General features: G+C 33.3%; 1 protein-coding gene across 1 annotated transcript in view; it reads left to right on the top strand.

The window, feature by feature from the left end:
• The window catches only part of RFX3 (regulatory factor X3), a 309272-nt gene that overhangs the window by 260390 nt on the left and 34980 nt on the right, over positions 1-13902 (top strand). Inside the window, exons 12-13 of the mRNA XM_021715245.1 lie at positions 3161-3258; positions 6324-6473. Coding sequence (XP_021570920.1) covers positions 3161-3258; positions 6324-6473 — 248 coding nt within the window. The remainder of the gene's footprint in view (positions 1-3160; positions 3259-6323; positions 6474-13902) is intronic.

Genomic DNA, 13902 nt, shown 5'->3' with positions numbered 1-13902 from the left:
TTAATAAAATAAAAGCAATCATTTATTTTGTGCAATTGGCAATCATGTACTTCAAGTACATTGTTTGCAGATTATTTGTGTTAAATTATTCTAGAAAATATAAAAATAAGTATTTAGTAGAAGGTAAAGATACTAACATTTGTATGCTTAGACTTCCTTTTTTTTTCTAAATATAATAGACAGCAGTGGAAGGTATGAGTTATATGTTCCCCACCACCTAAAAATATATGTTTAAACATATTTACATATAATATAAATGAACACAATTTATATAGGAGTAATTAAAACAAATCTAGCTAACACTGTCTCACAATTTGATAGATTATTAATGTGTTCCACTCTATCTGCACCAAGTTTCATGATTAAAGATTGGTTAAAAGTGATGTTGTCATGGAAATTTTCACGATCTAAATTCCCTACTGATTTATGTTCCAGAATCGGATTTTCCTTGTTTTTCTCTTGCTCCCTGTGCTGACTGATAATCTCTAGAGATGTTTAACAGAAGTTGTATAGGCTAGCTCATTAGCCTATGACATCTTGCCACCAATATACAGTTTCTCTCATGAGATATAAGAAGGGATGTCAGTGAATGCTTTATTTTTTGAGGCAAATCAACATCAGTATTCATTAAAAAATTCTAAAATATCTTGTTTCTATAGCAGCATCACAAGATATTAACTTGTGAATTTAACAGTTCCCTAATTTTAATTGTATCGATTTTAGTTGACTTTAAGCCCCATAATCTTAAATACATGATACACTTGACCTTTGTCTTTTGCAAATTTCAATTTGAAAATCAGTTTGTTCTGTCAATAGTTTGTCTCCACATTCAGCAGATATGTGAATAGTTTTATAGTTTTTTCTGAAATTACAAGATGCACTAATCTACCACCCTACCAAGGAAATTTGGAAATTTAATTCCCATTCTACAATAGGCCTTAGCAAAATAAAGCTTAAAATACAGTTTAGATGGCTATCTTCTGGCTGTATGGATTTTAATATTAATCTTGAGCAGGTTGAGACAAGTCAGCTTTGGAATAGATTTTAAATTCCAAACCATCCATTCATGAGTCTTTAAAAGTTGTTAGAGTCAATCTGCACAATTTTGTACTTACGTGAATCGTTGTAGAGAGAGCAAATTTTATTTTATTTTTAAAAATTGTATTTTCCTGGCTACTAGTGCTTCACTCTACCATTTTCTGTCCAGATGGGATTTCTTTTTTTAGCTAAAAAGTCTGCATATCACACTAATTTAAAGTCAGCTTGAAGCTACTATATTCTAAAATACATTTATCTGAAAAAATGAAAAAAATTAATTGTAAAGTATTGTATGAGAACTCAATGGGTAATACTTAAATGTGCAATTGTGAGTACAATTAAGGGTAGCCAAGAATATCATTTAGTACAAAAAAGTAAAAACTCACAATTATTTAATATACAAAATATCTTTTTATATGACAGTCTCCTTTATGCCTAATTTATCTAAGTAAAAAAGGCCCATATTAAATTTTTTAAAGTAACATTTATAGGTTTTTGAATTTTTTTCAGATTAAATAGTTATTGTATATTAATTGTAGGAAAAATAAAAAATCCAGATTGCCAAATTGAATCTTGAATAAAATTTTACTGTTTCAAAGAGGGTTGTTAATTTTTTTTTCACTCTTTTTCATTTCCATTCATGCCTGCCCTCCATGGTTCTAGTACATAATACAACAGAAAAATATATTTTTTTTCTTTTTTCTCTTTTGGATAAAGTGGGAAACTTTGAAGATTTCAAAAGATTCATTCTCAAGAAATTTCTGATTCAGCGTTTCCAATAGATGATTCTTGTGGCTAAGAGCTGCTCTTCTTGAGTGTTTTTACTAACCAAAATTTAGTCCGTTTCAATCTTTTCTGTCCAGTTTTGACCAGTTAAACCAACTTTTTTTTTAAAAAGCATTTAGTTGTTTTTATTATTGGGATGGTAAAATTTATATCTTCTCCAAATAACTTGAGTAAACTAAATTATTTCTAAAACCTGCTTTTAACAAACATAATAGAGAAGCACGTCTGTCTCATTTGACTCATTTGAGCATAGAGAGAAAAACTAAGGAATTTAAGCCCATCATTAATATTAATGTTCTTGGGAGCTTTGGCCAAAAACGTAACTTCTCTGTTTCTTATAGTAGACAACATATTTTGATACCTATCACATTAGAGCAGATAAAATTAGAGATTAAGTTTATGTTGTGGGTGCTTCAAATTCTTATCTATTACATTTCGAAAACTGCTGCCTACACTACTGAACCTTGGGCACAGAGGAAGTAAAATACTACTGATTGAATTACTTGTTGAACAAGAGAAGAATTCTGTCTCCTGATATATAGCAACCTCCGTAAGCAGATCTCTTCTTATGAAATAGTCATAGTCATCACTGATAACTGAAGATGCTTCTAATCATTTTATGGCCACCTTAAAATCTCCTGTCATGGGACCTATCCCTGTTTCAGATTTTAACACATATGTGAAGAATATAAAATGAACTTTTAAGGAATGTTTTAAGAATATCAGTTTCTGTGACAGCAGTTTTATCACATTGATCTTTTATCTCTACCTGCCAAGTGAAAGGGAAATAGTTATCTAAAATTTACAAGACAGTTTACTTTACTTTTCAACATGAATGAGACAACTGCTCCTATTTATAGGTTCTAAGTAAACAGATGCATAGAGAAAGAGAGAAAGCTTTGCATTATTTTTCTTTTTAACTATATAAATGAAAATAGATTAAGAATTTGAAAAAACAGATAAAGAATTTACAAAGAAAATACATAGGCTTTAGCAAAAAACTTAATGAAAAGAGTGTTTTGTCCAAGATAGAAAATTCCATATGTATATTCACAACTGGTATATGTTGCTATAAGCAAAAATGTTTGAATATTTGTGTTTCCCAAAGAAAGTGCCTGGGAAATATCTGGGAACAAAATAACTCTAAAGAAAAAGCCCAAAGTATAATTCTTGGTGCTTTTAAAAATTAGGAATATTGTTAAAGTTTTTGTCAATGAGGACAATATGAGTTCTGTGCTTTATCAGATGTTGTGTACAAGTGTTTTTCCTTATTCTAGCATAAAGATTATTGTTCTTTGGTATCTTTTTCATTCTGCTTTTATTCTTTAACATTTAGGTGCCTTGACCCAAGCCATTCGAAATTTTGCAAAAAGCCTTGAAGGTTGGCTTTCCAATGCCATGAACAATATTCCACAAAGAATGATACAAACCAAGGTGCACTTTATGTCTTTGCTTTTTCTTTTGTGTTTAGGGAATTATTCTTAACTCTGAACTTCAAAGGGTGTAATGAAAAATATGGTATTATAAAATATAGAATCTTTTGAAACTGATTTTTATATTTGTATTTTATAACCATGTAGTAAAGGACTTGCACAAGAGATATTATTTGATAATGCTCCTTTCAAAGAGAATAGAGAAGCATTTTAATTGTGGCACATTTACAAGCCCTTTTCTAAATAGCATATTAGATATATATTCTAAACTATATATCAAAAGCATATAAGCCTATATGCTTAATTTGAAATATTAAAAAGAATAGCCTAGAATGTTCAAGAGTTCCCATTTGAAAGAATTTTCAATTTTTAAAATTTCCTATTATACTCATCATATTCTGAAATGTTCATATAAATTAATGTTCTTTTCCTTCATCAGCATGTTTTGCTTTTTTTTTTTTTTTAACATAGGAGAACACTTTTGTGAATCAAGTAATAGTTTCTTCAAGTGAACAATTGTAATTCGATCAGTGTATCTCAGGAAAGTGGATTATTTAGCTGGAGATAGGAATTCTTGTCTCTACTTTATCCCTTACTAGCCAAATTACTTTAGGTTAATTGGTGAGCATGTCCCCATGGCAAAATTGGGCTGATTCTAAATTTTATCTAAATAAATTTTGATCCAGAAATTACATTCATGGCTTTTTGTCAGTGACTATATTTACTATCAGACTCCCAACAGTATGCCTTGTCTTTTAATTTGGAGACAAAGTTAATAGATTGAAGTTCTTGAGGCTGATAAGGCTCTATGGGAATACAAGTAGCTCTCATCTTTAAGCTTTGGCTTAAAGTTTGCAATAAGACTTTCTATTTCTAAAACATATAGAAAACAGCATTTAATTGCTTGTTGCTCTATAGCTGTACTGTCAGTTCAGTAGGATGAGCACATGTGGCTATTTAAATTTCAATTTTAAATTTAATTGAAATGAAAAATTTAGTTCCTTAGTCTTACTAGCTGCATTTCAAGTGCTCAATAACCCTATGTGGCTGGTGGCTGCCATACTGGGCTGCCCATATATAGAAATATCCATCATCATCTAAAGTTCTCTTTGGCACATTGAACTGGACAAAAAAGGGAGATTCAACTTGATTATGATAGAAGAATCCTATGCAAATTTCAAAGTCAGTCACATTTGAAATGGTACTTCAAGTAGCTAAAAAAAACTTCACTTCCCAAAGTCATCAAGTCAAATGTGGTAGCAATCTAGCTGCAAAACTGGCTATCTCATTGACCTCCAGAGTTGATCTGGATGTTTCACCATGGTAGACAGTGCCTTCTGCCCTTCCACTTTCACAGATATGCAGCCTTTTTCCCCCTGAGTACTCAGTCAGTGAAGATAATTTACCTTGACAGAGGAAAGAACATTCTACACACCATGACCATTAGAATCAAAATGTCTGGGTTCAAATCCCACCACTATAGTGGAGTTTCTGTGTAACCTTGAGCAAGCTGCTTAAACTCTTTAAATCATAATAGGATGGTTATAAGAATTGAGCAAGATAATATATGTGAGGCACTTAACCCAGAGCCTAGCACGTAGTATATACTGGATTAATTTAAACAATAAAAATAGAAAACAGTGTAAGACTTTTTTGAGGGTATATGTGCTTCCTCCAAGTTCCACATAGTCCTAAAATAGCTCACTATCAAGATAGGCCATTCTTTGCCCTGTGAATACCCTCCACCATTCAGCATACTGACTGCTGAACTAGTTACTTCTTACATACCCATAATGATTTAATGCAATACTGTGCCTTCATGTAAATATGTTAAAACTTTTAATATAGTTTTTAAAAGATTAGAGTCATTAGATCTGTTGTACATGTAAGAAAATTTCCATGAGATTATGAGATTTAGGTATTTATCTAGATCTTTTTTTTTCATTGTCTGTGATATCATTTAACATAAACTGGATCAGGGTCCCAGCAGGAAACAAGCTGTGCATCCAAAGAGGAGGGGAAAATTGAAGAGAGTTTAAGAAGAGTTTCAAATATATGAACAAAGTTGAGAAAACTAAGGAGAGATGCTGAAGCACCCTAGGGCTAGTAATAGTGGGAAGTCCTAACTATCCCTGGGTCTGAAAGGGTAAGAGGTAAAAGTTATGGCTTTAGGAGATTCTTTCTTTCCCCATGACCATGATGGCCTTAGAAAAGAAAAGCAGGTTCTGTTCAAACAGGGTGAAAGCAGAGGTTGTTGGGAATAAATGCTCCAACGCTCCTTCTTCACAGTCTTCATTCTCCTACCAACACCTATCACTGGTTAAACCCAACTGGAAGCCATAAGACTAAAGAGATTAATGTTTTTAGGTCAAACGTCCTGGGCACAGAACAGCATGGAGAAGAGTAGAAAGTACATTATCAGAGGCATTAGAGTGATCCTAGATAACCCTTTTAAAGAAATTCAAACTCTGAAAAACAGTTCTTCTAGTTGTTTGAGAAGTTTATTAGCTATATATTTACTAATAAAGGCTATGAATGCTATCATTTCACCCATGTTTATAAAATAAAGGTAATAAGAATAAATCTGAATGGTAATTCTCTGAAATGTATTCTTTGAAATCCAATTTAAAAAGTGGATATGTGTAGTTTTGTTTTCTAAAAAGAGATTTTTAAAACTTACCTAGTTTTCAGTTGACTGTCCTAAAGAGCAAAAAAGAAAAATAAATGAAAACTAACATTTTTTTCCTGCTTCCCTAGACAAAGTCATTTCTTGCTGTGGTTGAGTAGTTACTTGTTAGACTGATTTAATTAATACTGCACTCAGATGTCTAAAAATGTGGGAGTTTGTTTTAGTCTTGACCTCAACATACTTTTAAAAGGAAAGTAATACTTGGTTTAGAAATTAAAATGCTATAATTTACAAGTAAACTCTTTTACCAAATGAATTTGAAATAAGTGTCAGAGGGGAGTGTTAAAAATTTGGCAAGGGAAAAACGATTCAAAGATTGCAGTGATTTCTTTTACTGGAGGAGAAAAGAGTTCCAACATAATTGGATTTCTTTACAGGTTGCCGCTGTAAGTGCCTTTGCCCAGACTCTGCGAAGATACACGTCGCTCAATCACCTGGCCCAGGCAGCTCGTGCAGTGCTTCAGAACACTTCCCAAATCAACCAGATGCTCAATGACCTCAACCGTGTCGACTTTGCCAATGTCCAGGTACTCTGTTTTCTGGCAAACATGTCTTTTCAGGAAAGAGACCCAATTTGTTCTTAATTAGCATCACCAAATTTCTTTTGAAGGCTCATCGATACAGAGGTAGCATCTGTATTCACAATGTCATGAAAGAGAGGGGAGTTTTACTCAGATATGTCTTTACTGCCCCTTGTTTTGTGACTAAAGTCTCCTGAGATTTATAGTTCTAGAAAGCAACATAATATTTCACCGGGGCTTGTTGAATAGCTAATGGAGTAATGAAGATCACAGTCATTAAAGTTAGATAGGCAAGAAATCAAACTCTTCCATCTACTAACAGAGATCTTGGGCAGGTTACTTAACTACTCTGGTCTTCACTTTCCCTACCGTATAATACCTATCTTAGATTATTATTTACATGTTTAGTCATTTGCACCATGGCACCAAAATATATTTTTGTTTTTATAGTGTCCCACCTTGAAAGAACTAAGGCCAACTCTATTTCAGAGTTTGCTATAGGTTCCTAGTAAATATTTGTTCACTCTTTTCAAAAGAATTAGATGCAGTAAGTTTGGCTTTTTTTTATTTTAAAGATGTGGGGTACAATTCAGGGTTATGTTCATTATGCAGGTACCCTTGTTGATGAGGTGTGCCCTTCCCTCCCTTGGCTGTTTCCCTCAACTGCTAATCCCAACCCCCCCACCCCCCCGGCAGTTTCCCGCTACTGCCAGTCTCTTTCTTATAGTATTATGATAATTGTTCAAGGTCTGCTTATAAGTGAGAACATTTGGTACTCTGTTCTTTGTTTCTGTGATAGATCACTGAGTATGATAGACTCTAAATCCATCCAAGTTGCTGCAAAATCCATATGTTTGTCCTTTATGGCTACATAATATTCCATTGTGTATATATACCACATTTTTTAATCCAGTCCAGCTTCCATGGGCAGCCTGGTTGGCTCCACAGTTTGCTATTGTGAATAGAGCTGCAACAAACAAGAGTGTGCAATTATCTCTTTTGTAGAATGTTTTGAATTCCTCTGGGTGTATTCGCAATAGGGGGATTGCTGGGTCATATGGAAGGTCAATTTCTAGTTCTTTCAGAAATTGCCACACTGTCTTCCAAAGAAGTTGCACTTGTTTGCATTCCCACCAGCAGTGTAGAAGCGTTCCTTTTTCTCCACATCCTCACCAGCATCTGTTGTTGTTTGCTATTAATGATGGCCATTCTTACTGGGGTTAGGTGGTATCTCAGTGTGGTTTTGATTTGCATTTCTCTGATGATAAGTGAGCCTAAACATTTTTTCGTGTGTCTGTTGGCTGACTGTATATCTTCTTATGAGAAGTGTCTATTCATGTCCTTTGCCCACTTTTTAATGGGGCTGTTTTTTTTTTTCCTTTCAGTGCATTTGAGTTCCTTGTAGACCCTAGATGTTAGGCCTTTGTCAGATATACAGTTGACAAATATTTTTTCCCATTCTGTGGACTATCTCCCTGCTCTCTTGATGGTTTATTTTGCTTTGCAGAAGCTTGTCAGTTTGATGAGGTCCCACTTGTCTATCTTATCTCTTATGGCATGGGCACTTGGGGTTTTGATCAGGAATTGGTTGCCAGTTCCAGTTTCCATAAGGGTGTCTCCTGCATTAAGTTTGGCTATTTTGATAGTTCAAATGAAAAATGTTTTTCAAACCATGTGATCAAACTAAGAGTAAACTTTTAAAAATAAAGTCAGAAGCATCATTATACAATTTCAGTAGATATTTTATTTCTGACGTAAGTAATGAATGTAAATGTCACCATATAAAAACAATACCTTTGCTCACCAAAAGCATAAGTAACAAAAGAAAAAATACAAAAGCTGAACCTACCCCAAATTTAAAACTTTTGGTTTTCCAAAGAGACTATCAAGAAATTAAAATGACAACCCACGGAATGTGAGAAAATGTTTTCAAATCATATATCCAATAAAAGACTTATGTATAGAATATGTAAAGACCTATTATAGCTCAACAATAAAGAGACAACCTGATTAAATATGAACAAAAATCTGAGTAGACATTTATCTAAAGAAAACATACAAATGACCAGTAAGCCCACGGAAAGTAAATGTAAGTCAAAACCACAGCGAGATACCATTTCATACACACTAAAATAAGTATAATAAAAAAGACAGATAATAACAAGGGTTGGTGGGAATGTGAAGAAATTGGAGCTGCATACGTTCCTAGTTGGGATATAAAATGTTGCAGTGTGGCAGTTGCTCAAAAAGGTAAACATAGAAGTTACCGGCAGTTTCTCTCGCCCATGCCAGCTCTGGCATGTCTCTCTTTTCTTCCTCTCTTTTTCCTCTAATAAACTTTGTTTTACTAAAAATTTAAAAAACAGGAGAAAGGATTGCCTGAGCCCAGTTTATCAAGGCTGCGGTGGCCACGAGTATGCCTCTGCACTCCAGCCTGGGCAACAGAGTGAGACAAACAGAAAAACAATTAAAAAAAAAAAAAAAAAAAAAGAAGTTGCCATATAACTCGGCAACTCCACTCTGGTATATACTCAAGAGAAATGAAAACATGTCTATACAAAACTTAAATGTGGACATTCATAGTAGCGTTATTCCTATCAGCCACGTAAAAATAGAAATAACCCAAATGTGCATCAACTGATGAATAGATAAACAAAATGTGATAAATCCATATAATAGAATATTATTGGGCAATAAAAAGAAATGAAGTTCTGATTCATTCTACATTGTAGGTGAACCTTGGAAACATTATGCTAAGTGAAAAAAGCCAAGTACAAAAGACTATACATTGGATATCTCATGTAAATGGGTTGTCACCCATTTACATGAGATATCCAGAATACATATATCTAAAGAGTCAAAAGTAGATTAGAGGTTGCCTACGGCTAGAGGATTAAGAGAATCAGGAGGTAACAGATAAGGGGTGTAGAGTTTATTTTTACGAAAATAAAAAGTTCTAAAATTGAATTGTGGTTGGGAATGCACAACTCAATATACTAAAAGAAGCCTTTGAACTGAATGCTTTTAAATGGGTGAATTGTATAATATATGAACTATATCTCAATAAAGCTGTTAAAACAGCAATATTATTGTTTAAAAATAAACTAATTGTGCTCACTTTGACAGCACATATATTAAAATTGAAACGATACAGAGAAGATTAGCATGACCCCTGTGCAAGGATGACACGCAAATTCATGAAGCATTCCATATTTTTTTAAAATAATAACAAAATTAAAAAAAAAAATCAATTACTAGTTGCCATATATGCTACACATTTAACTTCCACTCTTGTCTGATTTTATCATTTAAAATATATGAAAAAATAATATTTATGCTTGAACTATTTTAGAGTGTGATAAATTAGTTGTTTATTGTGATTTCAAACTTCTGATATAGTATATAAAGTTTTTAAAAATCTCTCTATTCTGTCCTCTTGCTCTGTCTCTCTTCCCTGTCTCTTTTTTTCTCTTTTTTTCTCTGTCTCTGTCTCTGCCTCCCTTCCTCTCTCTCTCTGTCTCTCTCTCTCCCTCTCTATCTGCCTCCCTCTTTCCTTCCCTCTTTCTCTCTCTCTCTTTCTCTTTCTGTCTGAAACATACACAAACACATAACCTTTATAAAAACAAACTGTCTCAGGTTTACAAAACCATCTACTATACATATTTCCTTAGAATTTACATTAGCTGATTTAGTGAGAATATTAAAAGTTCATATTGCCTTAAACTCTATAATGTTTATTTCAAATTTTCTTTCAGAAAAGATATGTTTAAAAGAACCCAAAGGAAAGTTGAGGTATAAGGCAACTTTTGGTTTCAAAAAGCAATTTAAGTTCAACAACAGAAAACATTTCAAATAATGATTTATAATAATGTTGAGGAAGGTTGTAAATGTTTTGTTAGCATTGCTTTCACATTCACATTTGTGTTTATGCAGTCCTATGAAGTATTTATGCAAAGGAGTTCTTCCCTTGTTGTAAACACCAACCTTAAGAACATCTTTGCATATAAATGATCTATTATAAGTTTACTGTATTATTTATTTTCCACCCACCAACTTTGAGACTACCCTTTGCCTTCCTCTGTTTTCAGCTATCAAGTTTTTCTGAGTCCATTATGACAGTCGTTAGTGCCAAATTTTGTATGATTTAAGCATTTACCTTCTAAAACCTTATTCCTTTCTTTGGAGGACCATGAACACAGTGGTGAGCCCTTAATGTCCTCCTACATTTTACTTTTCACCACCATGTTCATTTTAATGAATATTCTCTTTCTCAAGGTAGTATATTTCATCTTTCACTCCCTTGTTTATTTTTTTCTTTTTCAAGCTTTGCCAGGTTTTCCCAGAGTCTCCTGCATTCCATTCTACCTTTATCACAATTTTTTGTTCATTTAGAAGTTGTCCTTTCTCCATAGCATTAACCTCAGCAAAACTGACAAATATAAGAGTTATGCTCTTCTTATAAGGAACCTTCGGTTTAAAACAATGAAATCACATATAAGTGTCAATATTATAATACTCTCAGAGCTTAAAGAAGTTTTAAAAAGAAAAACTAAAGAAAAAGAAGTTAAACTTAAAGAAGTTTTTTTAAAAAAACAAGTTTAACTTAAAGATGTTTTTTAAAAAAATGAAAGAAGTTTTTTTCAGGATATCTATGAATCTCTTTTCACTACTTTATTATCTAATTAAATCTTTTCCTCATGCATTCAAGATAACTTTTCTATTGCAGTATAATTGGTTTTCTTTTTCATTTAATTGTTAGAATTACGATGGTATTGTTCTCTAATTTTTTGTGTGTATATGGATAGATCTTAATCTATATTATGGGCTAAATAGGTTTGATTTAGGGCTGACCTGATAACCTATTTATTGCATATACTCGTGATTCTGCATTTAAAAGGCATTCAGATTTTGAAACTCCTGACTACTTGTTATTTTGGATATAATTTTTTGTAAGTTGAGACCATTTAATAATGTTCTTTCATAGCTTTTCTTTCTTCCCTTTTTTTTTTTTTTTTTTTTTTGAGTCAGAGTCTCACTCTGTTGTCTAGGCGGGAGGGCAGTGGCACAATCATGGTTCACCGCAGTCTTGACTTCCTGGACTCAAGCAGTTCTTCTGCATCAGCCTCCTGAGTAGCTGGGACTATAGGTGCATACCACCACACCTGGCTAAGTTTTTTATTTTTTTGTAGAGATGAGGTCTCACTATGTTCCCCAGGTGATCTTGAACTCCTGAGCTCAAGTGATTTTCCCACCTGGTCTCCCAGAGTGCTGGGATTACAGAGGTGAGCCATCACGGCTGGCTTGCTTTTTCAGTTATAGAATTGAAATATCTAAATTCCTTTCACAAGGGAATATTTACAGTGTCACTCTTGTTAGTATATTTTCACTTCGAAGAATAGTAAAATTAAGCATAATGTAAAGTAGTTTGGAAAACCAGATTAATGTACTGTGGTTTTATTTCTGTAAGTTAGGTTTCAGATTATTATTTTCCCTTGGCAAAAACTAATTGCCAAGTAAATGATGAATTTTAACTTATGGTAAGAAGTAAAATTAAATTCTTCCACAGATATCAGTAAGTTCCTCCATCCTGTTATCAATGCACAAACAAACAAAAACAACCTGTCTCTCACTTGGTGTAAAGTTTCAGTTTTGCAAGATGAAAAAGTTCTAGAGATCTGTTGTACAACAAGATGTGGTACATTTAGTCAATGCTACTGTACTGTACACTTAAAAATACTTAAGATAGTGTTATGTGTTTTTTGTTTGTTTGTTTGTTTTGTTTTGTTTTGTTTTTTTGAGTTGCAGTCTCACTCTGTCGCCCAGACTGGAGTGCAGTGGCCGCTCCCGGCCACCGCAGCCTTGACCTGCTGGGCTCCGGCAATCCTTCCTCCTCAGCCTTCCAAGTAGCTGGAACTACAGGTGCACACTACCACACCCGGCTGATCTTTGATTTATTGTAGAGATGAGGTCTCGCCAAGTTGCCCCGGTGGGTCTCGAACCCGCGGGCTCAGGCAATCCACTCACCTCAGCCTCCCAAAGGCGCGGGATTACAGGCTGAGCCACCGAGCCCGGCGTGTTATGTGTTTTTATGACAATAAAATGCTTAGACATTAAGGAAGAAAGCAAAATACAACTTTCTGCTATTGCTTTCTTGATGTTTAAAAATTTTCCTTGGGTAATCTCATGGACTCATTTTTTAAAGTTGACAAATAATAATTGTACATATTTGGAGGTGCAATGTAATGTTTTGATACATGTAAACATTGTAGAATGATCAAATCAGGGTAATTAGCATATTGGTCACCTCAAATATTTATTACTTCTTTTTGGGGAGAATGTCTAACATTCTCTCTTGTTGCTATTTTGAAATGTAACTTGATAAAGAATTTCTAGGTGTTATTTGATGGTGTACATTAAAATATCTTAGCTATTCTCATGTAAATTTATTATACAGAAGTATATGGAAAAGTAAGCAAAGATACAGTTCTGAGACTGCTAATTCTAGCTTTATTCATACTAATAACATGTTGGAACAAACACATTTCTAACTATATGGAATTGGTTATAGATAAAAAATGATATATTCATGCAATGAAAAAAATGTATTCATTGAACAATAAATATAGTTTTACATTTGTCTACATGGAAAGATGGTTATCATATATCATTAGGTGAAACCACCAAGTAGAATATCTAGTAGAATGTATAATATGATCCTCTTATTTTAAATATTTATATATGCATAAACAAATAATCATAAAAACTATTATAAAATTATGTATAAATATTATGAATGTGTTGTAAATGTAATAAAATATAGATCCATCCATAGATAGTATAGTATATGCATATATTATATGCATATGCATGAATATATATTTATATATGCATGTGAAGGGCATCAAGGATATATTTATAAGGAGGGACCCCCAAAAATGGAATTATTTTATGAAGAGGAGGCCCCTTGTAGTATAGGCCTCCCCCACTAGGTAAGTGTTCTAGGAACTCATCAGTATCAGTGTACCAGCTAACGCTGTTGTGAGAGACTGAATTCGGCTTCAGTGAAATTTTTTTTGAGATTCTTTCAACATGTTTGCTCATTTCATGACAGGAACAACCTGCCCACACCACCACACTAAGTGTGTAGCAGTTCTTGACTAAAGACAGCATGACTGCCATGCCCCACTATCCCTACTTATCCAAACTTGCCCCAAGTGCATTTTTTTGTTTCCCTGGATGAAAAAAAATTCCTCAAAGGGACTGTTTTACACAATTTTTAATAAATCTGGATTTTGGGATTCCCTCGTTTCATCAATATGTTGTAGTTATCTCTTAGTGTTACAATTTTAGGTTTTCTTAATATTTTGTTCCTTTTTGTTTATTTGTACCTTAAATTTTTTCTATAATATATTTTAGTGTATGTAAAACATTTAAA

This window comes from Carlito syrichta, unplaced genomic scaffold, assembly GCF_000164805.1.
Source record: "Carlito syrichta isolate Samal-C Ts95f unplaced genomic scaffold, Tarsius_syrichta-2.0.1 Scaffold306911, whole genome shotgun sequence".
Taxonomy (NCBI): Eukaryota; Metazoa; Chordata; class Mammalia; order Primates; family Tarsiidae; genus Carlito; species Carlito syrichta.
The sequence above is the reverse complement of the archived record's forward strand: the minus strand, read 5'-3'. Positions and strand labels throughout refer to the sequence as shown.